This window comes from Ornithorhynchus anatinus, chromosome 5 (assembly GCF_004115215.2).
Source record: "Ornithorhynchus anatinus isolate Pmale09 chromosome 5, mOrnAna1.pri.v4, whole genome shotgun sequence".
In the NCBI taxonomy this organism is placed as follows: Eukaryota; Metazoa; Chordata; class Mammalia; order Monotremata; family Ornithorhynchidae; genus Ornithorhynchus; species Ornithorhynchus anatinus.
This window is the reverse complement of record NC_041732.1, coordinates 82,400,229-82,426,689: the sequence shown is the minus strand read 5'-3', so window position 1 is coordinate 82,426,689 and position 26,461 is coordinate 82,400,229. Positions and strand designations below refer to the sequence as shown.

Here is a 26,461-nt window from a genome sequence, read left to right as displayed (position 1 = left end):
TGATTATGGGCTTTTAAGCCAATGGTAAGGAGTTTCGGTTTGATCTGGTGGTGGATGGCAACCACTGGAGGTTCTTGAGCAGTGGGGAGATATAGACTGAACGTTTTTGCTCATAAACGATCCGAGCAGCAGAGTGAATTACGGACTGAAGTGGAGAGAGACAGGTGGCCGGGAGGTCAGCGAGGAGGCAGATGTGGTAGTCAAGGCCGGGCGGAAAAGTGCTTCGATCCGCCTGGTAGCAGTTTGGATGAAGAGGAAAGGGCAGAGTTTAGCAATGTTGTAAAGGCAGAACCGACAGAGTTTAGTGACAGTAAATTTAGAGAGAAATGGTAGGAGAGAGACAGGGCGATAACTAGAGGGAGCGGTGGGGTCAAGGGAGTTTTTTTAGAATAGGAGAGACAAACATGTTTGAAAGCAGTGGTGAAGAGGTCACTGGAAAGCAACTAGTTGGAGGTGGCAGTCAAGGAGGGAAAAGGGGTGAGGGTGAGTGTTTTAAAGGGATATGACGGGATGGGGTCAGAAGCACAGGTGGAGGGGGTAGATTTAGAAAGGAGACGAGAGAGTTACTGCAGGGAATATAGGGAGAGTCAAAGAGGGTGGTGGAGGAGGAGGACGGGACTGGAGAGGAACAAGAGAGATTTTAGGGAAATCACGTCTGATGATTTCAATTTTGCTGATGGAGTAAGTGGCCAGGTCATTTGGGGGAAGAGATGGTGGAGCCGGGGGGGGGGTGGGGGGGGATTTGAGAAGGGAGTTAAACATAACATCTGGAGGGAGCAGTGGGGATGGGGGTGAATCAGGAAGAAGTATTGTAGTGGGACAGTGGAGAGGGCCAAACTGAAGCAGATAATAATGAATTTAAAATGGACAGGGTCAGACGGATGTCTGAATTTCCTCCAACAGCACTCTGCAGCTCAGGCACAGGAGCGGAGCGGAGGAAATGTACTGTGGAGGTGATCCAGGGTTGCGCTTTAGTAGTACGAGACCAGAAGATGGACAGGGGAGTAAGGGAATTCAGTTCGGTGGAGACGTTGGTGTTGAGCGAGCCGATCTGTGTGTCGAAAGACAAGTGGCAGAGCCAGGATTAGAACCCAGATCCTTCTGACTCCCGGCCGTGTTTGAATTTGGGCAAGTCAATGAATCTCTCCATGCCTCAGTTTCCTCACTTGCAAAATGGGGATAAAATACCCTCTAGAATATAAGCTCGCTGTGGGCAGAGAACGCATCTACCAACTCTGTTGTGCTGTACTCTTTCAAATGCTCAGTACAGTGCTCTGCATGCAGTAAGTGCTCGTTAAACACCATCCACTGATTGATACCTACTTTCTCTTCCTCAAGGGGCTGCTGAGGACAAAAATGGCCACGGCAACGTGAAAACATTTGGGACAAAAAGTAGCACTTTTTAAAAGAAAAAAAAAAGATTATTATTAAGTTTCTGGAACATCTGGCACCAAATTAGGGGCTAATGTCTTGCTAGTGCCATCCCAGGACAATCTGCCAAAGGAAGAGATCAATTAATGAATGGCATTTATTGAGCACTTACTGGTTGCAGAACACAGAACTATATTTTGGGGAAATTAACATCCAGTGCTTAGAACAGTGCTTGACACACAGTAAACACTTGACAAATACCATAATAAAAATAACAGAGATACTCTGTTGCATAGTTCTTTCCTAAGCATTTAGTTCAGTGCTCCACAAAGAATAAGCACTCAATGAATATGATTGGTCGACATTGCCAGTTCCCGCACTTTATGCAGCCCCCTGAATGAGATCTGGGCAGTGGGGAATTGCAAAGGTGGTGCAGAAACAAGCCACACAGTACCCCTGGAAAAAAACCACAGGGCCTCTCTGCTATCCTATTATGCCCTTCCAATAACCGGGATATGGCACAGCTAACATCATCACAGGCTCCAAGGCGGGAAGCCAGGGAAATGTGGGAAAATGACAAATCGGTTCAAACTGATCCTAAATTGGGGATTATTTAGGTGTCCCCAAAGCAGCATGGCCTAGTGGGAAAAGCCCAGGACTGAGTTCTAATCCCAGGTCCACCACCTGCCAAGCTGTGTGACCCTGGGCAGGTCACTTAACTTCTCTGTGCCTCCCTTTCTTCATCTGCAAAACGGGAACTAAATACCCGCTCTATATTTCCCCCTTAGATTGCGAGCCCTGTATGGGACAGTCATAGTGTCCAATCTGACTCACCTGTCCTCTCCTGGTTCTCCTCTTATCTCTCTGGCAACGTAGCAAATTCCAAGATTATTATTACTAAGTAGCAAATAGAACGCACTGGCGTTTGCTGCTGCAATTCATCGGTATTGAGAACAGCAAATGCACTGATCACAGAGGGGAACCTACCACCACAGTGACCAACTAGGTAGGGGCGGATGAATTTTTGCTATAGGAAAGACACTAAAACAATCAAGCAAGCAGTAGTACTTATTGAACACTTTCTACGTGCAGAGCAGGGTACTAAGCGCTTGGGAGAGTACAACGGAATTAGCGGACACGTCCCCCGCCCACGATGAGCTTACAAGGGGGAGACAGACATGACTACAAACCAATTACGAGATATACCTTAAAGACTAGAATAAAGGATTAAAAGTCTGTGGTAGGAGCAGTGCTGGAAAGAGAGAAACATTCAACGTGTAACATTGGCTAAGGAACCTTTCCCAGATAAGACACATCACATATGCACCATAAATGTAATAATGTTGGTTTTTGTTAAGCGCTTACTATGTGCAGAGCACTGTTCTAAGCGCTGGAGTAGATACAAGGTAATCAGGTTGTCCCACGTGAGGCTCGCAGTCTTAATCCCCATTTTACAGATGAGGGAACTGAGGCACAGAGAAGTTAAGTGACTTGCCCACAGTCACACAACGTACCACTAATGAAACTTGAAAAGGCAACAAATAAGACCTCCCTCTGGCCAAATTCAAGGTCGGGTCGAACAAAGGTCCATGTACACGATGTCAAAAGAGTGCAACGGATCTTTGCTTGCTCAGTTCAAACATTCTGCTTTGCCACACACGCCGAGACATACACACATGCACAGCAGAGGGGAGCAACTCAGGTACAAAGGACAGACTGTTTTGGACAGATAGTCTGTAGGGGCGGAACCAAAAATGAAATAAGGTGAAAGGAGTTCACAGAGGGGGAGGATACCGCCAAGACACCATGCACTAAAATAACTGAAAAAGCTGGAATTGGCTGCTTCTCTTCAGTCAGTTCTGCTGCCCGTTCAGCGAGAGACCAATGGTGGGGCTGAGCCAACTGAAAAGATGAATTTATTCCCTCCCTTCTCTCTCTCCCCTTCCTCCAAGAACCTGGGCAAAGAGAGTGAGTGGGGGAAGGCAGTCATATAAGGAAAGGTCCTGAAGTCAGTTAATCATCATCAAGGGTACTGATTGGGTACTTGTCTTCAGTGGTGGAAGGAGAGGGTGTGGGAGGGAGGATGAGGAGTGCTGTGTCAGACACGTTAAGTTTGAAGTGTCAGTAGGGTGTAATAATAATAATAATAATGATGATCATACTTGTTAAGCGCTTACTACATGCCAAACACTGTTCTAGGCACTGGGGTGGATACAAGATAATCAGGTTGGCCCACGTGGGGCTCACAGTCTTAACCCCCATTTTACAGATGAGGTAACAGAGGCACAGAGAAGTTACGTGACTTGCCCAAGGGCATCCAAGTAGAGATGCTTTGAAGGCAGGAGGAAATGCGAGACCTCAGAGAAGCGGAGAGATCAGGGCTGGAGAGGTAGATCTGGGAATCATCCACATTGGCTGAAGCGAATCAGTTTACCAAGGGAGTGGATGGCGAGTAGAAGGGGGCCCAGAACGGAGCCTTGAGGGACCCCACAGTTAAAGGGTGAAAGGAGAAGCCTGTGGAAATCACTGAGGAGAAGCGGCCAAAAAGACAGGAGGAGAACCAGGAGGGGACAGCGTCAGGGAAACCAAGGCTGGATAACGTTTCCAGGCAAAGGGAGTGGTCCACAGTGTCGAAGGCAGCTGAAAGGTCAAGGAGGATTAGAATGGAGTACAGGCCACTGGATCCGGCAAGAACGAGGTCACTGGTGACCTCAAAAAGGGTAGTTTCTGTGGAATGAAGGGAGCAGAAGCCATATCGCAGCGGGTCAAAGGCGGGATTTGGAGCAGAGGAAGTGGAAGCACCTTGTGTTTGGAGAGGAACGGAAGGAGGGTGAAGTGGTGATAACTTGAGCCACGGGGTCAAGTGAGGTTTTTTTTTGGTTTGGGTTTTGGTTTAGGATAGGGGATATATGAGCATGTTTGAAAGCAGTGAAGAAGCCTATAGAAAGTGAATGGTTGAAGACGGTGGTCAGGGAAGGAAGTTGGTGGGGGAAGGGTGGGAAAGAAAGTGTGGTGAAGTGGTGTTAACTCGGTAACTTGAGCCATGGGGTCAAGTGAGGGGTTTTTTTTGGTTTAGGATAGGGGATACATGAGCATGTTTGAAAGCAGTGAAGAAGCCTTTAAAAAGTGAATGGTTGAAGATGGTGGTCAGGGAAGGAAGTTGGTGGGGGAAGGGTGGGAAGGAAAGTGTCTTGATAAGGTGCAAAAGGACAGGTTTGGAGGGAGAATATTTTGAAAGGAAGTAGGAGGTCTCCTCCTGAGATACTGCTAGGAAAGATGGGAGAGTCAAAGAGGGGGCAGGAGGGAGGGATTGGAAAAGGGCAGGAGAGATTTTAGGGAGATCACACCTGTTGGTTTCAAATTCATCCATTACCAATGGTATTTACTGAACCCTTACTGAGTGCAAAGCACTCGAATAAGCGCTTTGGAGTGTACAATATAACAAAGTTGGTAGATATGTTCCCTGCCCTCGAGAGAAGCAGCGTGGCTCGATGGAAAGAGCACGGGCTTTGGAGTCAGAGGTCATGGGTTCGAATCCCGGCTCTGCCACTTGTCAGCTGTGTGACTGTGGGCAAGTCACTTAACTTCTCTGTACCTCTGTTACCTCATCTGTAAAATGAGGATTAAGACTGTGAGCCCCACGTGGGACAACCTGATTCCCCTGTGTCTACCCCAGCGCTTAGAACAGTGCTCTGAACATAGTAAGCGTTCAACAAATACCAACATTATTATGAGCTTACAGCCTAGAAGACAACCAGTAAAGCATACAATGAGGTCACTGGGGAAAGAGATGGGACAGGAGGTAAGTGGAATGCAGGGGGTTTGAAGAGGGAGTTAGACATCTGAAACAGCAGGCGCAGGTGATGGGTCTGGGAATCGATAAGGATGGAGAAATAATGTTGCCGGGCAGAAGAGAGGGCAGAGATAACGGCGGTGAGGATGAATTTGTAATGGACAAGGTCAGTGTTTGGATTTCCTCCAGCAGTCCTCCGGAGTTCGAGCACAGAGCGGAGAAGAGGACTGTGGAGGTGATCCGGGGCTGTAGGTTGATGGCACGAGACCGGCGGAGGGACAGGGGAATGAGGGAGTTGAGTTCAGTGGAGAAAACGGTGTTGAGGGGGTCCATCTGTCTGCCGCGAGAAGGTATTTAGGGTACGGAGACCAAACGGGGCAAGCTGACAAGAAAATTGGGCAGAGTCAAAAGGATCCGATGTCTCTCTGGGGGAACAGGAAGGATTTGTGGTGAGGGGGTTAGAGCAGAGAGAGAGACAGGTGAGGAGATTGTAGTTAGAGGAATTTCCGAGTCGGTTTAGTATGTCTAGAGGGCTCTAGGTGCAGGTTTGACAATGTAACGTTCATCCTTGCAAGAAGCTTTCAAAAACCATGTGGTCTGAAGAATGACATTAAGTTTAGTCCCCTCTGACCAACGTCAACCTCTTCCCTGCCTCCAAATCCTTCTATCTTTCGGCTAAGAGAACACAACTGCATTCGACAGGAGCAAAAATGGAATTCCCAAATCCCTAGGAAAACCAAAAAGGGGTGAGAGGCTCACAAGTCCCATTACCCATTCAGCATGTGTTTTTTTTTCCTGCATAAGCCAAGAATTAGGAACAAGGAGGCTACGTGCACCCAACAAACTCTATTTTTCATCTGCCAGCTGTCTGATTCTCATTTGACCCACTCTGATTTCTTTTATCCCCAGGATGCCTGGGCTTTGGCTTATTTTCAGGACTGTGAGTGTTGGTTTTCTAAGAGTTATTAATCAGTCTCCAAAATAGGCCAGGCTGTTTTACTACAAAGCATAAACTGTCCATTTAAAAGTTTATATACAACTGAGACTAAGGAAAACTAATCCACAGATTTGTATTCTGGGGGAAAAAAAAAGTGTCTTAAATCCAGTTCGGTTACAGAACCCAGTAACTGAGGGAGGATGAGGGCTTTTTTCCTGTTTACTAAGTTTGTTTCTAGAATTTTGGCTTTAGGAAAAACTCTCCTTCTCAAGCTTTTGCTATAAAATTACAAACATCCTCTCTCCAAAATGTTCAATAAAAACATCTAATTCCAACAATACTACTTGTGGCCTACAAACTCCTCCTTAAAGTGGGAGTTTCCTCGGTATCCTTCCCACCGGGGGAGAATGGAGCATTGGACCAGGAGAGCCTATTCGAAGTACTTACAGGTCAGCTACCGGTGTCAACAGATTGGAGAAAAGACTAATTTCCCAGCACACACACACTCTAACAAAGGCTAAATTTTAGGAAGTTAAATATAACTGATCATCTTTCTGTAAATTAAGTTTTACAGCAGGGATCGGGAAACAATCGATCTTCCTGGGAGTGACCAGTCAATCAATCGACGGAATTTATTGAGCGCTTACCATATGCAGAGCGCTGCACTACGCACTTGGGAGAGTACGCTAATACCAGAGTGGGCAGACACGTTCCCTGCCCACTTACTAGAGGCTACAATCTAGAACGTGGCTTGAGTCCCAGGGGTTCTCTCGTGGACCGTTCCGTGACAGCAAACAGCTGGGCAGGAAGCAGTTGGGCCACCCTACCCTTCTGAGCCAGAAAGAGGCTGAGGGGGAGTCAAGATGGAGGTTCCACGTCTCACCCAATCAGTTATTCGTATTTACTGCGTGCTTACTGAGTGCAGAGCACTGTACTATGCGCTTGGGAGAGTACAATGTAACAGTAAACAGATACATTCCCTGCCCATGAGCGTACTTACAGTCCAGAGGGGCTCTCCCACTCACAAAATCTGTGTGTCACCTAACGGTAGCCAGCAGCGGACAGCCGAGGTGGGCAACCAAGCGGACAGGGAAGGAGGCCGTTTGCCACCTACTCGGGCCGGAGCCAAGAGCGGCCCCGGGCCCGGATGCCCTTAGAGCCAGGCAGGGAACAAAATACCGCTGCTGTGCCCGTTCCCTGCTGCTGTTTACAGGGTTCTCAGGCTCTCCGGGTCCAGAAGCGGCAGAGGAGTAGACTGTAGATCGGGACTGTAAGCTCCTTGTGGGCAGGAAACCTGTCTGCTAACTCTGTTGTACTGTACTCTCAGTGTGCAAATCACTCATACTCCCAGATTGATTATGAAAATAATTAGTGGCAAGATCATCTACCTCTCTCTCTCTCCCCTTTTCATACATTCAATCGCATCTATTGAGCGCTTACTGTGTGCAGAGGACTGTACTAAGTGCTTGGGGGAGTGCAACTTGGCTTCCTTCCCTCTCCCCCATTCTCTGAACATCACCAGTTTTACCAAATCCTCCCACCCTTCCTTGCCCTGATTCTAATAATAAATAATAATACTTATAATGATTGTAGGATTTGTAAAGCGCTTACTATCTGCCAAGTATCGTCCCAAGCGCACGGATAGGAATGAGATAATCAGTTTGAACACAGCCCCGCCCCTCAGTCGGGCAGTCGATTGTATTTATTGAGCTCTTACTGTGTGCAGAGCACTGTACTGAGTGCTTAGGAGAGTACAATATGACAATATAACGGGCACGACTGCCCTAGACTCACATTCTAAGTAGGAGGGAGACCAGGTATTTAACCCCACTAAACACATGAAGGAATTGAGGAACAAAGCAGTTAAGTGGCATGCCCCAAGTCACCCCGCAGGTGGCAGAGCCAGGATCAAAACCCAGGTCCTCTGAACTCCCAGGCCCCTGCTCTTTCCGCTAGGCGTACCCTTCTCACCAACTGTTCAAAGGTTTCATTTTGTTGACTCATCTGCAAAGAAAAGCCGCCTACCACTGTGTTATTTAATAACTAGACCCTAGTTGCTCATTATTCAGTAACCCATGATTCTCTCCTTTTCCCAAAAAACTTTATAGATTTTACCTCCCCAGCCGCGACCCTCTCCTCTGCAGTGTCACATTCCTCCTGCCTTCAGGACATCTCTATTTGGATGCCCTGCCGACACCTCACACTTAACACGTTCAAAACAGAAATCCTCATCTTCCCACCCAAAACCCCTGCCCTCCCCTTTTCTTGTCTTTCAGACCCATGCTCTTTTCCCTGGGCCGTGCTGCTTCCTACAATGTATCCCTTAAAAACCCTGATTCCCCTCCCGCCCCAGGATACCTACGTAAATTTTCTTCTCCTCTACTATTACCCCTCTCAGGATGGCACCTGGAGAGTTTCCAGTCCTCTTCCAGTCTCGACTACGGGAGGCAGAGTCAAGCAGAGGCCTGTCCATCCCATTCCTAGCTCGGGCAGTGGCAAGCGATTGGAAGGCAGTCTGGTACATGTCAAAACTCACCCGTGCTGGGCATGGGAGAGAGTCGAGGGCGGAGACTCAAGTTTATTGAGCGGGAGAAGGTGATGGTAAACCATTTCCATATTTTTACCAAGAAAACTCTTCGGATACACTACCAGAACAACTGCAGATGGAGAGTAGGGTGTCCTAGGAGAAACGTCCACGGAGCCACTATGGGTCAGAGATGACGTAAAGGCACGGACAAGACTCTACTATTTCCCCAATCCCTACTCTATTTCAGTGTCTCTCCCCACCTGTAGGCTGTAAGTTCCTTGTGGACAAGGATCGCATCTTCCAACCGTCTTGTATCGTACTTTCTTAAGCATTTACCATTGATGGACCAATATCTCTGAGATAGAACTTGTTGTGAAAACACACCAATCCCTCGTATTTATTGAGTGCTTGCCGGGAGTACAGGGAAGCAGCGTGGCTCAGTGGAAAGAGCCCGGGCTTCGGAGTCAGAGGTCATGGGTTCGACTCTCGGCTCTGCCACTTGTCAGCTGTGTGACTGTGGGCAAGTCATTTAACTTCTCTGTGCCTCAGTTACCTCATCTGTAAAATGGGGATTAACTGTTTAGCCTCACGTGGGACGACCTGATTACCCTGTATCTCCCCCAGCGCTTAAAACAGTGCTCTCTGCACATAGTAAGCGCTTAACGAATACCAACATTATTATGTCCCAAGAAGAGTCGGTAGATTGTCCACATAGGGCTTACGGTCTAGAGAGGAAGAGAGACACTAATATAAATAAGTTACGGATATTTACATAAGTGCTGGGCGGCTCAGGGTGGGGTGAATAAAGGGTGCAACTTAATTAGAAATTATACAGCTATCATCTTTAAAATGCCCTAAAGTCCTACGGAGAGCATTTATTATGAATTTTACTCAGGACCTTCCTTTATAGAGTTCTGGACATTGGACACCCTAGAGAAGCAGCGTGGTAATAGTAACAATAATAACGGTACTCATTAAGCGGTTACTATGTGCCAAGCACTGTCCTAAGCACTGGGATAGACACAAGTCAATCAGGTAGCGGATAGAGCATGGGCCTGGGAGTCAGAAGGTCATGGGTTCCAATCCCAGATATGCCACTTGTCTACTGTGTGGACCTGGGCAAATCACTTCACTTCCCTGGATCTCAGTTACTGTAGTGAGCAAGAGTGATTCCACCGGGTATTAACTGATTCCGGGAACAACAAGGCCAAAGAATGATTTAGAAGAGAAACTGTATTATCTTTCTGAGGAGTTTTGAGGAGAGGAACCAAATCGTTTGGCAGAGGGCTTAAGGAGGGGCTAAATCGCTCTGCCGGGCAGGAAAAGAACTGCCTGATGGGGCTATGCCCACAGGGGAATAAGCTCGGGGAGAGAGGTCGCCTTCCTCCCTGGCATACCGGCGAGCGAGCGGAAGACAGCAGGCGATCCTGAGCAACTCCCCGCCGCAACCTACCCCCAGGAAAATGGATTAAAAGGGGGAAGAAGAACTGGCCCCAGCTAAGTCATGCACTAAGACACCTAGGGCCACCACGGCCAAGGACCTAGGACTCGAACCAGGACACGACGCACCGCGGGCAGTCCGACTCCCTTGAAACTCCTCCAACGTGGGATCATCGTCACCAAGATTTGGGGAAAACCAGCTGGATTGGTAACTACAGGTGTTGTGCATTGTGTGCGTGTGTACGCGCCCGCGTAGGCGTCTAACCCCGGTTTTAGTAAAACAAAGCTTTCTGCTGTAACAGTGGTCTCTGGTTTGACTCTTTGGAACATGGCACTTGAGCGACCGAATTAAAAAGGGAGTCAAATCCCTGGTTAAAGACTCATAGGTCGAGCACCTGATATTGTGGGGGAGCCATCCCCGGGCGGGGCTCATGACAGTTACCTCATCTGCAAAATGGGGATTGGGATTGTAAACCCCACACGGGTCTGTGTCCAACTCAATTTGCTTGTATCCACCCCAGCGCTTAGTACAGCGCCTGGCATACAGTAAGCACTTAAATACCGTCATTATTATAGACCTTGACCTCGTGTAGGCTAACGCTAGCGTTTATGGAAATGGAAAATCAAATCAAGAAGTGAGGAAAGGAGAGGGATCGGGGGAGCTAGAGATGCAGACTTTCCAGGTGTGGGGTGTTCCTGGGTTTCCACGTTGAATAGACCAAGCTCCCTTTCTTTCCTTGGATGACGACACCGCATTGATGTTCACTCTTGGGTGGTGGTGTGAGCAAGCACTAACAACGCCAGGAGAAGCTGAAAAATCAGTGATCTTATTGAGCGCTTACTATATGCAGAGCACTGCATTAAGGGCTTGAGAGAAGCAGCGTGGCTCAGTGGAAAGAGCACGGGCTTGGGAGCCAGAGGTCAAGGGTTCGAATCCCGATTCTGCTGTCAGCTGTGTGACTGGGTGAGTCGCTTAATTTCTCTGTGTCTCAGTTACCTCATCTGGAAAATGGGGATTAAGATTGTGAGCCTCCCGTGGGACAACCTGATTACCCTGTATCTACCCCAGCGCTTAGAACAGTGCTCGGCACGTAGTAAGCGCTTAACAAATACCAACATTATTATTAGTGCTCTGCACTAAGCTTAACAAATACCAACATTATAAACGGAGTTAGCAGACACATTCCCTGCCCACGAGAAAATACCAATTCTACATACATTATTGGCCCACAACTTCAGAATGCATTCCTATATAACCTTCCCAGTTTGGATCACATGGAGAGAAGGAGGGGGGGAAAAAGGAGAGTTCAGTCTATTGTACAAGGATGATTTTACTGGGCAGAAAACGTGTCTGCCAACTCTGTTGATTTGTACTCTCCCACTCAGTACAGTGGTCTGCACCCAGTAAGTGCTCAATAAATACCACTGATGGATTAATGCAATAAGCCTTGTGCTGTGGGCCTGGATTCAAGGCAGCGTGGTCTAGTGGAAAGAGCACGGACCTAAGAGTCAGAGACCTGGGTTCTAGTCCCAGCTCTGCCCCAAGATGGCTATGGGGCCTTGGGCAAGTCACTTAACCTCCCTCTCTAGGTCTCGGTTTCATCACGGGTAAATGGGAACATTAGCACCGCTTCCCCCTTCCTCAGACGGATGTTGTGAAGAAAAAATAAGACAGGTGATGCGGAAATGCTTTGGAAAAATAAAAGCGTGATCCAAAAAACAAGATGGTATTATTATTTAGCTCCTTGCTCTTTGGGCTTAATCTGTTTTATCATACTAATCCAGTCTCTGGTTGTGTCTAAATCTCCCTCAAGCAGATGGGAGTTTCCAATTTCTCTTCCACAGCTATCCCTTGCAATTTCTGCTTATTTCCGCGAAGTTTAACCAAAGCTTTGCCACAAGGTAGGTCCAACATTTCCTTCTTGTGATCAAGGCCAGAGAAGCAGTGTGGCTCAGGCTTGGGAGTCAGAGGTCATGGGTTTGAATCCCGGCTCCACCACTTGTCAGCTGTGTGACTGTGGACGAGTCACTTAACTTCTCTGTGCCTCAGTTACCTCATCTGTAAAATGGGGATTAAAACTGGGAGCCTCACGTGGGACAACCTGATTACCCTGTATCTACCCCAGCGCTTAGAACAGTGCTCTGCGCACAGTAAGCGCTTAACCAATACCAACATTATTATTAAAGCCAAGTTTTCTTGGGCAGCCATAGAGAAAGTGAAGGGAGGTCAACTACACTGAACTCTGAATTACTGGGTCTGAAATAAAGAGGATTTTCCTGCATACAGTTGTCATTTATGAAGACTGACGGTGAACAATGACCTTGTGCATGGCTGTACATGCAGGGACTTCCATCATCATCATCAGTGGTATTTACTGAGTGCTTACTGTGTGCTAAGCACTGTAGTAAGCACTTGGGAGAGTACAGGAAAGCAGAGTTGGCAGACACGTTCCCCGACCACTAAGAGCATATTCATTCATTCATTCCATCGTATTTACTGAACACTTAACCCGTCATTGGGCAGGGATTGTCTCTGTTGCCCAATTGCACCTTCCAAGCGCTTAGTACAGTGCTCTGCACATAGGAAGCGCTCAATAAATACTATTGAATGAATGAACAAATCACTGTATTAAACACTTGGGTGAGTACACTACAACGATAAACAGACACATTCCCTGCCCACAACGAGCTTACAGCCTACAGGGTAATAATAATAATAATGTTGGTATTTGTTAAACGCTTACTACGTGCAGAGCACTGTTCTAAGCGCTGGGGGAGATACAGGGTAATCGGGTTGTCCCACGTGAGGCTCAGAGTCAATTCCCCATTTTACAGACGAGGTAACTGAGGCACAGAGAAGCTAAGTGACTTGAACCCATGACCTCTGACTCGAAGCCCAGGCTCTTTCCACTGAGCCCCGCTGCTTCCCGGTACACGGTAAGACTGTACCGTGCTATATTTGCTCCCCTCTCAGGGTCGCACCTGGAGAGCTTCCAGGACTCTATCGTTCTCGGCTACGGGAGGGAGAGTCTAGCAGAGGCCTTTACCATTCCATGCCATTCGGCAATCGGCTACAAGTCAGAACTCACCCGTGCCGGGCGGCAGCGGCACGGGAGAGGGACGGGGGCGGAGACTCCAGTTTATCGCGCGGAAGGCGGCAACGGTAAAGCACTTCGGTATTGTTACCAAGAAAACTCTCCGGATCCGCTACCGGAACGATCGCAGACGGAGGCGGGGAGTTCTGGGAGAGATGTGTCCATGGTGTCGCTGTGGGTCGGAAACGACTAGACGGCATAAGACAATATTTGCTATCTGGCAAGTCTGCCGGTCGCCCTCTAGGCTGTAAGTTCGCCGTAGGCAGGGAACGTGTCGATCCACTCTGTTACACGGCCCTCTCCCAAGTGCTTAGTACAGTGTTCCGCAAATAGTAAGGGTCCAATAAATACGACCGATTGATTGCCGTTTCCATTTCTCTCTCGGGAACGTGACCAAAGTCCAGTTGAGAAGCAGGTCGGCCTAGCGGATAGAGCACGGGAGCGGGAGACGGACCCAGGTTCTAATTCCTGGCTCCGCCACTTGCCTGCTGTATCACCTTGGGCAGGTAATTTCACTTCTCTGTGTCTTAGTTACCTCCTCTGTAAAACAGGGATTAAGACTATAAGCCTCATGTGGGGCACGGACTGTGTCCAACCTGATCACCCTCTATCTACCCCAGGGCACAGAACAGTGCTTGGCACGTAATAAGCGCTTAAATACCATTAAAAAAAAAAACTTTGCTTAGTTCTGGAATTTTGGACCTGAACGGCCCTGTCTGCAGTGGGAGGCTGGAGACCCGGGTTCTAATCCCAGCTCTGCCACTGGCCTGCCGGGTGACCTTGGGCAATTCATTTAACCTCCGGAATTTATTGTGGCTACTATGTGGCAAATACTGTGTTAAATGCCAGAGAGAACACAAGATATTCAGGTCGGACACGGTCCCTGTGCCACATAGGGCTCAAAGTTTGCATGGAAGGGACAACAGGTGGCCTGGGAGTCAGAAGGACCTGGGTTCTGATCCCAACCTCCGCCACTTGGCTGCTGACTGAACTTGGGCAAGTGACTTCACTTCTCTGGGTCTCAGTTGCCTCATCTGTAAAATGGGGATTAAGACTGTGAGCCCCACGTGAGCCAGGGACCGTGTCCAACCCAATTTCCCTGTATTCACCCCAGTGCTTAGTACAGTGTCTTGCACATAGTAAGCACTTAAACTCCATAATTATGATTATAATTATTTTCCTCATCAGTAAAATGGAGATAAAATACCCTCTCCCTCTACCGCTCTGGCTGAGAGCCATCCCCTTGTGGAACCGGGACTCTGATCAATCAATCACTGGCATTTATTGGGAGCTTATTACGTGCAGAGCACTGGACTGAGCATTTGGCAGAGCACAACATCACAGGATTAGCGAACACATTCTCTGCCCACAACGAACTTACAGTCTAGAGGGGGTGACAGGCTGTAGGGTCGGGGGTGGGGCGATTATCAAATGTCCCAAGGTCACAGATAAAAGGACACAGATAACGCAGAGGGGAGAGCAAACCGGGAAATCAGGGAAGGCCTTCTGGAGGAGATGTGACCTTCACAATACCTCAAAGGTGGAAAGAGTGGCGGTCTGGTGTATATGGAGAAGGAGGGAGTTCCGGGCTAGGGGGAGGACGTGGGAAAGGGGTTGGCAGAGAGATAGACAAGACTGGGGCACTCACTCTTTCATTCATTCGTACTTATTGAGCGTTTACTGTGTGCAGAGCACTGTCCTAAGCGTTTAGCACTGTAGTGAGAAAGCTAAAGCCAGAGGGGCGGAGGGTGGGGGCTGGGCCGGAGTACCTCAGTGAGTCCTCTAGACTGTAAGTTCGTTGTGGGAAGGGAATACGTCTGATATATTGTACGCTCCCAAGCGCTTAGTACAGTGCTCTGCAAACTGTAAGTGCTCCATAAATACAACTGACCGACAGGTGAGGTAGAATAATGATAACAATGTTGGTCTTTGTTAAGCGCTTACCATGTGCAGAGCACTGTTCTAAGCGCTGGGGGAGATACAGGGTAATCGGCTTGTCCCATGTGAGACTCACAGCCTTAATCCCCATTTTACTGATGAGGGAACTGAGTCCCAGAGAAGTTAAGTGACTTGCCCAGAGTCACACAGCTGACGAGCGGCGGAGCCGGGATTCGAACCCATGACCTCTGACTCCCAAACCCGGGCTCTTGGAACTGAGTACTTTCAAGTCAGTGGTAAGAAGTTTGATGCGTTATCCTGTACCTACCCAGGGCTTAGCAGAGAGTAAACATACAGTAATTATATTATTAGTAGTCTACGGCTTCACCACAGTGCTTGCACCTGTGAGTCACTACGTCTTGAAAACCTAACGACAATACTGTAGCTGCTCACAGGTGCCGCTACCCATTCTCTTCATCTCTTCCACCCAGGGACGGCTTCATTCCTACTCTGACGACGCCGTCACTACGGGAAGAGCCAGATGAAAGATGAAGCTCCCTGTCTGACGTTAATCAGGCCGGAATCTACACTGAAGGACCCACGGGTTGTACAAACGCTTCCAAAAGGTTGCCTTCAACACAGAACACCCCGAAAATGCCCCAGGATTTCAAAAACCCAGGCGTCATCACCACAGTATGCTCTGCACATAGTAAGCGCTCAATCCCACCTCTGCCACTTGCCAGCTGTGTGACCGTAGGCAAGAAACTTCACTTCTCTGGGCCTCAGTGACCTCATCTGTAAAATGGGGGTGAAGACTATGAGCCTCATGTGGGACAACCTGATGACCCTGTATCTCCCCCAGCGCTTAGAACAGTAGTCTGCACATAGTAAGCACTTAACAAATACCAACATTATTAAGAACAGTGCTCTGCACATAGTAAGCACTTTACAAATACCAACGTTATTATGGCCACGACATTCTTTAGAGAAGCAGCATGGCTTAGTGGAAAGAGCCTGGGCTTGGGAGTCAGAGGTCATGAGTTCGAATCCCAGCTCTGCCACGTGTCAGCTGTGTGACTGTGGGCAAGTCACTTAACCTCTCTGTGCCTCAGTTACCTCATCTGTAAAACGGGGATTAACTGTGAGCCTCACGTGGGACGACCTGATGACCCTGTATCTCCCCCAGCGCTTAGAACAGTGCTCTGCACATAGTAAGCGCTTAACAAATACCAACATTATTATTATTATTATTATTCTTTTCTCACTCCCATTTGCAGACGGCCCCGACCGGCCGCATAGGTGGTGCAGAGGAGATAGCGTGAGAAGCAGTCTGGTTCAGTGGATAGAGCTCGGGCCGAGGAGTAAGAAGGACCTGGGTTCTAATCCCAGCTCTGCCACAAGTCTGCTGTGTGACCTTGGGCAAGTCGCTTCACTTCTCTGGGAATCAGTTCCCTCATCTGTAAAATGGGGATTTTGTGAGCCCCGTGTGGGACAGAGACTGTGTCCAACCCCACTTGCTTGTACCCACCCCAGCTCTTAGTACAGTGTCTCGCACATAGTAAGCGTTTAAGAACTGCCCCAATTACTATTATTACACTATAACGAGGTCGGCAGATATGTTCCCCGCCCACGACAAGCTTACGGTCTAGAGGGGGAGACGGATGTTAATATAAATAAAATCCAGATAGGTACGCAAGTGCTGTGGGACTGAGGGAGGGGTGAAATCCAAGTGGTAGGGCAACGGAGGAGGGAGTGCGAGGAGAGGAAATGATGGCTTAGTCGGGGGAATGCCTCCCGGAGAAATGCTTTCAATAAGGCTTTGAAGATGGGGAAAGTGATTATCGCCCGAAGCGAGTTGTTTATACCCACTGCCTCCGCTTCCTCCCCTTTCTAAGACCTCCGATCTTGTCAAATCCAATGGCCTCCATTCCATCCTAACCCTCCCTGACCTCTCAGCTGCCTTCAACACTGTCCCCTCTTCCTGTCCTCTCCTGGTTCCCCTCCTCTCTCTCTGGCCACTCCATCTCTTTTCGCTGGCTCAATCGATCACTCGGTGGCATTCACTAAGCGCTTACTGTGCGCACAGCACTCACCGTGCCAAGCGTGTGGGAGAGTACAACGCCAGAGTTGATGGCCACGTTACCTGCCCATACAGAGCTTACAGTCTAGAATGAGGAGACAGACAATAATATGAATAAATAACAGATATGCCCGTCAGTGCTCTGGGGCTGAGCGTGGGGTGACTACCTAGTGCTAAGCGGGGACAGATCCAAGTGCGTAGGTGAGGCAGACCTAAGAAGCAGCGTGGCTCTGTGGAAAGAGCCCGGGCTTGGGAGTCAGAGGTCGTGGGTTCTAATTCCGGTTCCACCACTTGTCAGCTGTGTGACTTTGGGCCAGTCACTTCACTTCTCTGGGCCTCAGTTGCCTCATCTGGAAAATGGAGATTCAGACTGTGAGCCCCACGTGGGACAATCTTGTATCTCCCCCAGTGTTTGGAACAGTGCTTGGCACATAGTAAGCACTTAACAAATAACATTATTATTGTTAACATTAATAAGAGGGAGTCCACTCCACTGCCTGGATTTAACCACAAAAATTCAGTCCACAATTCCCCACTCAGAAACCTCCAACGGCTGCCCACCCACCTCCATACCGGAGGAACGCCTTACCGTCGACTTTAAAGCACTCACCATCATTTATCAACCGAAACATTCGGTCCGTGTCTCCCCATTCCTCAAGAACCTCCGGTGGTTATCCATCCACCTCCGCATCGCACAGAAACTCCTTACCAATGACTTCCGAGCAGTCGATCAGCTCGCCCCATCCTACCTCCCCTCACTGGTCTCCTGCTACAGCCCAGCCCGCACACTCCGCTCCCGCACACTCCGCTCCTCTAGTGCCAGCTTCCTCGCTGGGCCTCGATCTCATCTATCTCGCCGCCGAGCCCATTCCCACGACCTCCCCTAGCCTGGAACTCCCTCCCCCTCCGTACAGGCCAGACCACCACCCTCTCCACCTTCAAAGCCTTCCTAAGGTCACACCTCCTCCAAGAGGCCTTCCCCGACTAAGCCCTCATTCCCCCTGCTCCCTCTCCCTTCTGAGTCATCTACGCACTTGGCCCTGTAACCTTCGGGCCTTTGATATTCGCCACACCCCCAACCCCGGCGGCACTTGTGCACATAACTTTAAATTATATATTATAAATTACTTATTCACATTAATGTCTGTCTCCCGCTCTCGACCTTCAGCTCGTTAAGGGCAGAGAACGTGTCTGCTAATTCTGTTGTATTGTACTCTCCACTTGGTATAGTGGTCTGCACATACTAACCACTCGATAAATACCACTGATTGATTTAAAGCACTCAATGATCTCTCCCCCTCTTGTTAATCTCCTTCTACAATCCACCCTGTACTCTAATTCCTTGTACCTTGTACCTTGATCTCCCCTGGCCCGCCGCCGAACCCTCTCCCACATCCTCCCCCAGGTTTGGAACTCCCTCCCCCCGCCCCCCCCCCCATGATAATAATGATGGTATTTGTTAAACGCTTACTAGGTGCCAAGAACTGTTCTAAGCACTGGTTCTAAGCACTGGCGTAGATACAAGGTAATCAGGTTGTCCCGTGTGGGGCTCACAGTCTTTGTCCCCGTTATCCGGATGAGGTAACTGAGACCCAGGTAAGTGAAGTGACTGGCCCAAAGTCACACCGCTGACAAGTGGCGGAGGCGGGATTAGAACCCACGACCTCTGACTCCCAAGCCCGTGCTCTTTCCATTAGGCCAAGAGCACCACTCTCCCCACCTTCAGAGCCCTCCCAAAAAATCACATCTCCTCTAAGAGGCCTTCCATGATTAAGCCCTCATTTCTCCTGTACTCTGAGCACTTGAGATTCACCCTGCCCTCAGCCCCACAGCATTTACGGATATATCCTTCCACACTGAAATTTCCATCAATAAGCACTGTGGTCTAGTGGAAAGAGCACTGGCCTGGCAGAGGACCCGGGTTCTAATCCTGACTCCACCACTTGTCTGCCGTGTGATGTTGGGCAAGTACTTCAGTCTCCTCATCTGTAAAATGGGGATGAAGTACCCGCTCTCCCTCCCCCTTACACTGTGAACCCCATGTGGCTGAATATCTCGGATCTACCCCGGTGCTCAGATCAGTGTTTGATGCAGTAAGCGTTTAACAAATACCCCGTTTCCTCTCTCGGTTATTTATTTTAGCTCTGTCTCCTTTCTACACGGTAAGATCTTCGAGGGCAAGGATCCTTCCTACCAACTCTATTACACTGTATGTACTCCCCTCAGCACTTAGCTCAACGGTCTGCTCACGGCCTGTGCTCAAGCAGGAAGCAGCGTGGCCTAGTGGAAAGAGCAAGGGCCTGGGAGTCCGAAGGACCTCGGTTCTAATCCCGACCTTGGTCAGGTCCCTTCCCTTCCCTGGGTCTCAATCACCTCATTTGCAATCACCTCATTACCCTATTTATTCACTACCCTATTAATTTTGTTAATGAGATGCACATCACCTTGATTCTATTTACTTACTATTGTTTTAATGAGACGTTCATCCCCTTGATTCTATTTATTGCTACTGTTTTTGTCCGTCTCCCCCGATGAGACCGTAAGCCCGTCAAAGGGCAGGGACTGTCTCTATCTGTTACCGATTTGTACATTCCAAGCGCTTAGTCCAGTGCTCTGCTCATAGTAAGCGCTCGATAAATACTACTGAATGAATGAATGAATGAAAAATGGGGATTAAGACTGCCAGCCCTATGTGGGACATGGTTTTGTACCTACTCCAGCGCTCAGTACAACGGCTGGCACATAGTGAGCGCTAACACTATACCATAAAACAAGTAAATAAATGCCACTGATTGGAAGGAAGACAGAAGGCTCTAAGAATTGAGAGGGTGGGGTCGAGGGGCGCCCTTACCAGTCAAATCCACAAACGCAAAAAACCAAGCATCACGCCCTTCAACGGCAAGGTGTTTCTGCTGGGGTTTGTGGAACATACCGAACTAGGAGCTTGCAAGAGTACGGTGAGAGTCGAAGACACGCTTCCTCCTCCCGGGACCTTTTTGAATTCTTATCCGCCGAAAATCTGGTTATGCAACTCGTCCATGCGGACAAAAGACGTGTGGGAAAACAGTCGACTGAATTATGGCCTCAATGGGAGGCAGACTAGAAATGATCAAATAAGATTGATCGTCTATCTGTAACTAAATCACTACACTTGGATATCCTCTGGCACTCCACCAGCTGATGAAACGGAAGACTTTTCGGCCCTGTAAAGATGATGGCATTTATTAAGTGCTTACGGGATGCCAAGTATTGGGCTAAGTATGGGGTAAAGATAACTGTGGTATTTGTTAAGCACTTACTCTGTGCCAAGTGAGTAGCATGGCCTGTTTGAGAAGCGGCATGACCTAGTGGATAGACCGAGGGCCTGGGAGTCAGAAGGACCTGGGTTCTAATCCCAACTCCACCATTTATCTGCTGCGTGACTCTGGGCAAGTCTCTTCACTTCTCTGGGCCTCAGTCACCTCACCTGCAAAACGGAAATAACCTTGTGAGTCCCAAGTGGGACATGGACTGGGTCCATCCTGATTAGCTTGTATCTACTCCAGAGCTTGGTACTGTGCTTGGCACATAGTAGGCTCTTAACAAATACCATTAAAAAAATAAAAGCACTGTATTAAGTACTGGCTTAAATCAGGTAATGGGATTGGACACAGTCCTTGTCCCAACTGGAGTATACAGTAAAAAGGAGAGGGAGAACAGATACTCCATCCCCATTTTAGAGATGAGAAAACTAACACACAGGCAAGTTGAGTGACTTGCCCAAGGCCATGCGACAGGCAACTGGCAGTCGGGTTTATAACCCAGGTCCTCCGGCTCCTAGGTCCATGCTGTTTCCGGATCGGACAAGATGCCCTATCCCATCCAGGGTTCCCAGGCTAAATGGAAGAGAGAATAGATCCTCATTCATGGTATTTATTGAGCGCTTACTGTGTGCGGAGCACTGTCTTACGCGCTCGGGAGAGGACAATACAGAGTTGTAAGATAAGTATCTTAACAGTGAGGAATCTGAGGCACCGAGCACCGAAGAGACTTGCCCAAGGTCACACGGTAGGCCAGGATCAGAGCTGGAATTACAGCCTGCCTCACCTGGCTTCCACTCCCGTGCTCTTTCCACTAGAATACACCATTCCCTATCAACCTGTTAAAACTTTTTTTCTTTCAAGTCACTTCGCTTCTCTGTGCCTCAGTTACCTCATCTGTAAAATGGGGATTAACTGTGAGCCTCACGTGGGACAACCTGATTACCCTGTATCTACCCCGGCGCTTAGAACAGTGCTCTGCACATAGTAAGCGCTTAACACATACCAACATTATAATAATTATTTTAAGTCTACAATTTTTAGAGTATAGTCAATTCTCCACTTTCTGGATGGAACTTCGGCTCCCGCAAACTAGGAAATAAAAAAGTTTAGGAAATTGAAAAGCGTCTCTCACGGCGTTGGCTGGGATTCCTGGTCAGGGCCACTGCCCCGCAGGCCAGGGCGGCTACGCCGAGCCACGCCAAGCCCCGCTCACCTCCACTCTCCTCGGCGAGTGCGGAAACTTCTCGGCTCGGGTCCGGATGACCCGGGCCTGAACGCTCAACATTTTGCTACGTGTTCCAAAGGGACCAAGATCATCTTGAACGAAGGTTGAAGTTCTGTATCGAGACCCGGCTAGGCCGCTCTTCTCTTTCTCCTCCCCCTGGAAGCCTCCCTCGATTAATACATCTCACTCGCAACAAAACAACACTACACTTTAACCGTCTCCTCCTCGCTCTTGTACATACGCCTTTGATTTCTACGCTCATCTGGACCCTCAATAAAGGGGTTCGGCCGTTTCATCCTGAGGGGACCGTCCCGCCTCCCTTTTCGCTTTATACTTGTTGTTGCGGCTTTCGCTCCGACTCGATCATTTCTGTTCGTTTCCCCCATGACGGCGCATGCTCCCCGAGTGCAAAAATGTGCCCCTTGCTCTCGAAGAACTCTCCCGAGCACTCGGTCGACATCAACGATATGCACTGTGCACTTATTGCGTGCAGAGCACCATACTAAGGCGCTCAAGAGGATACAATACAAATGAGTTAATAATAATAATAATATCGGTATTTGTTCAGCGCTTACTATGTGCAGAGCACTGTCCTAAGCACTGGGGTAGATACAGGGTAATCGGGTTGTCCCACGTGAGGCTCACAGTTAATCCCCATTTTACAGATGAGGTAACAGAGGCCCAGAGAAGTTAAGTGACTCGCCCACAGTCACCCAGCTGACAAGTGGCAGAGCCGGGAGTCGCACCCATCACCTCCGACTCCCAAGCCCAGGCTCTTTCCACTGAGCCACGCTGCTTCCCGGCGTGTTGGTAGATGCTTTCCCTGCCCAGGACGAGCCGACAGTCTAGAGTTCTTAGTACATGACCTGACGCTCATTATCAAGGGTATTTACTGAGTGCTTACCGTGTGCAGAGCACTGTACTAAGTATTCGAGAGAGTCGAAGAGGACAGAGTAGGCAGAGCCTGCCCCCGGTGAGCTTGCGGTCTAGAGGGGGAGCGGGCTTCCCCCACCAGCAAGCCAGAAGGGCCTTGACATCCCGACCCCGGGGAAGTGGGCGGGGCAGAACCTTGAGCGGGGCAGGACCCCGACCGCGGCGAGGACCCCGACCAGGGCAAGGATCCGGGCCAGGGTAGGACCTTGGAACGGGGAAGGGTCCCCGACCTGACCGGGGCAAAGACGCCGGGCCGGGGCAGGGACCCCGACCCGGGCAGGCCCGGACCCCGGACCGGGGCAGGACCCCTCCCGAGGCAGTACCCCAGCAGGCCGGGGCAGAGATCCTGCCCGGGGCGGGACCCCACAGGACAAGGACCCCGGGCCGGGGCAGGACCACAGACTAGGGCGGGACCCCTACCAAGGCGGGACCGTGACCGCGGCAGTATCCCGACCAGGGTAAGGACCTTGACCAGGGTAAGGACCTTGACCAGAGCAAGGACTCGGACCAGAGCGAGGACCTCAGTCAGGGAAAGGACACGGGGTCAGGGGAGGACCCCTATCGGGGGAGGGACCCCGGGCCTGGGCAGGGATCCCGACCGAAGCTAGGACCCCGGGCCGGGGCAGGGTCCTCCCGACCAGAGCGGGCTAGAGCCTCGAACAGAGGAGGACCCCAGACGGGGCAAGACCCCGGACTAGGGCAGGACCCCTACCAAGACAGGACGACGACCAGGGCAGGATCCCGACCAGGGCAAGGACCTTGACCAGGGCGGGACCCCGGGCCAGGTCGGGGACCCCAACCGAAGCGAGGACCCCGGGCCAGGGCAGGACCCCTACCGAGGCAGTACCGCCGGCCGGAGCGAGAGCCCGACCGGGGAGAGGACCCGGGCCCGGGCAGGACCCCGACCGAACGGGGCAGGGAACCTCGACCGGAGCGGGACCCCAGACGGGGCAGGACCCGGACTAGGGCAGGATCCCTACCAAGATAGGACAACGACCAGGGCAGGACCCTGACCAGGGCGGGAACGTGATCGGGGCAAGGACCCCGGGGCCGGGTCAGGGACCCCGATCGGGGCAAGGACCCCGGGGCCGGCTCGGGACCCCGGCCACAACAGAACCCGGGCCAGGACAGAACTACCGACCAGGGTAGGGACCCCGGGGCCGGGACAAGACCCCGACCAGGACAGAACCCGAGCCACGACAGGACCACTGACTCCGACGGGGCCCCTTCCGAGGCAGGGCCACCGAGCAGGGCAGGGACCCCGCAACAATCAGAACCCCGACCGAGACGGAACCACCGACCAGGGCGGGACCCCTACCGAGGCATGACTAAACTTTTTTATCTCCTAGTTTGCGGGAGCCGAAATCCGATCCAGAAAGTCGAGAATTGACTACGCTCGGGCTCGGGGGTCGGAGGTCATGGGTTCAAATCCCGGATCCACCGCTTGTCAACCGTGTGACTGTGGGCAAGTCACTTAACTTTTCGGTGCCTCAGTCCCCTCATCTGCAAAAGGGGGAGGAAGACTGTGAGCCTCACGTGGGACAACCTGATTATCCTGTATCTACCCAAGCGCTTAGAACGGTGCTCTGCACATGGTAAGCGCTTAACAAGTACCAGCATTATGATTAGAATGTAAGCCCGTGATTAGCCCGTAAGTCCGTCGAAGGGCAGGGACCGTCTCTCTCTGTTACCGATTTGTCCATTCCAAGCGCTCAGCACAGTGCTCTGCACCTAGTAAGCGCTCAATAAATACGACTGAATGAATTATTATCATTCTCTGGGCCTCAGTGAAGTCATCCGTCAGATGGGGATGCAGAGGGTGAGTCCCCGCCGGGGGCCAGGCTGATGACCCGGCACCTCCCCCAGCGCTTAGAACAGTGTTCGGCACATATAGTAAGTGCCGAGCAAATCCCAACGTTATAACAGAGAAGCAGCGTGGCTCAGTGGAAAGAGCATGGGCTTGGGAGCCAGAGGTCATGAGTTCGAATCCCAGCTCTGTCCCTTGTCAGCTGGGTGACTGTGGGCGAGTCACTTCACTTCTCTGGGCCTCAGTGACCTCATCTGTAAAATGGGGATTAAGCCGGTGAGCCCCATGTGGGACAACCTGATTCCCCCGTGTCTCCCCCAGCGTTTAGACCAGCGCTCCGCACATGGTAAGCGCTTAACGGATACCAACATTATTATTATCTTATAATAATATAATGATAATAATGTTGGTATCCGTAAAGCGCTTACCATGTGCGGAGCGCTGGTCTAAGCGCTGGGGGAGATACAAAGTAATCAGCTTGTCCCACGTGAGGCTCACAGTTAATCCCCATTTTCCAGATGAGGTCACTGAGGCCCGGTGAAGTGACCGGCCCACAGCCACCCAGCTGCCAAGGGGCAGAGCCGGGATTCGAACTCATGACCTCTGCCTCCCAAGCCCGGGCTCTTTCCCCCGAGCCACGCTGTGATTCTTCGGGTTCTCGGCAGGCGCGTCGGGGCGCCGTCCTCACCTCCTCCAGGAACCTGGTGAGGTCGTAGACCTTGTGGTGCAGGATGAGCCAGGTGCTCTTGCTGTGGTTGTGCTTCTGGATCTCGTCCAGCCGGTAGTAGCGGACCGGGACGCCCGCCTCACCCCCGACGCCGCCCGCAGCCGCCGACATCGCGGCCCCGACACCGGCCCGGACCACGACGGAGGACGAGGAGGAGGAGGAGGAGGAGGAGGAGGAGGAGGAGGAGGAGGAGGAGGAGGAGAGGAGGAGGAGGAGGAGGAGGAGGAGGAGGACGAGCGGCGGAGCTGCGGGCGGACGGACGGACGGACGGGCGGACGGACGGGCGGCCTGCGGCCCTCTGGCGCGGCCCCCGCTCCCTCCCCGGCCCGGCGGCCTCGGGGGCGGGGCCCCGCCCGCGGCGCCGCCCTCCCATTGGCCGGCCGGCCCGCCGCTCCCCGCCTGGCGGGACGCCGCCCTCCCATTGGCCGGCGGCGCCGCCGTTCGGCCAATGGGCGGGCGCGGCGGGGCGCGCGGCGGGGCCGGGGCGCGCGGCGGGGCCGGGGCGCGCGACGCCCGGGCGGGGCCGGAGGGGGGCGGGGCCGCGCCATCCGTCCGTCCTTCCTCCCTTCGGTCGGTCGTTCGGTCGTTCGGTCGTTCGGTCGTTCGGTCGTTCGGCCCCTCAGCCATTCATTCATTCATCCAGCCAGCCCTTCATTCAATCGTAGTTGTGGAGCGCTTACTATGTGCAGAGCACTCTACTGAGCACTTGGAATGTGCAATTCAGCAAGAGACGATGCCTGCCCAGTGACGGGCTTATCCGTCCATCCATCCATCCATCCATCCGTCCGTCCATCCATCCATCCATCCATCCATCCATCCATCCATCCATCCATCCATCCATTCATTCAATAGTATTTATTGAGCTCTTACTACGTGCAGAGCACTGTACTAAGCGCTTGGGATGGACTATACAGCAACAGACAGAGACAAACCCTGCCCATGACAGGCTTATCCATCCATTCATTCATCCATCCATCCATCCATCCATCCATCCATCCATCCATCCATCCATCCATCCATCCATCCCTCCCTCCCTCCCTCCCTCCCTCCATCCATCCATCCATTCATTCATTCAATAGTATTTATTGAGCGCTTACTACGCACAGAGCACGGTACTAAGCGCTTGGAATGGACTGTTCAGCAACAGATAGAGACAATCCCTGCTCATGACAGGCTTATCCATCCATCCATTCATTCATCCATCCATCCATTCATTCATCCATCCATTCATTCATTCATTCAACAGTATTTATTAAGCGCTTACTATGTGCAGAGCACGGTACTAAGCGCTTGGAATGGACTATTCAGCAACAGATAGAGACAATCCCTGCCCATGACAGGCTTAT

The 26,461-nt window shown here is 50.8% G+C and overlaps 1 protein-coding gene across 2 annotated transcripts in view; it reads right to left on the bottom strand.

Annotated features, from left to right (window-relative positions):
* LOC100075566 (cytochrome b5) overlaps positions 1-25,292 on the bottom strand; it is a 59,325-nt gene extending 34,033 nt beyond the window's left edge. The window contains exon 1 of one of the 2 annotated variants that reach the window (XM_029065422.1): positions 25,077-25,292. In XM_029065422.1, coding sequence (XP_028921255.1) covers positions 25,077-25,226 — 150 coding nt within the window. In that variant the 5' untranslated portion in view covers positions 25,227-25,292. Of the gene's footprint in view, positions 1-21,636; positions 21,724-25,076 lie in introns of those variants that run through there. The other variant, XM_029065423.1, reaches the window with a different exon arrangement.
* Between the last annotated feature and the right edge of the window lie 1,169 nt (positions 25,293-26,461).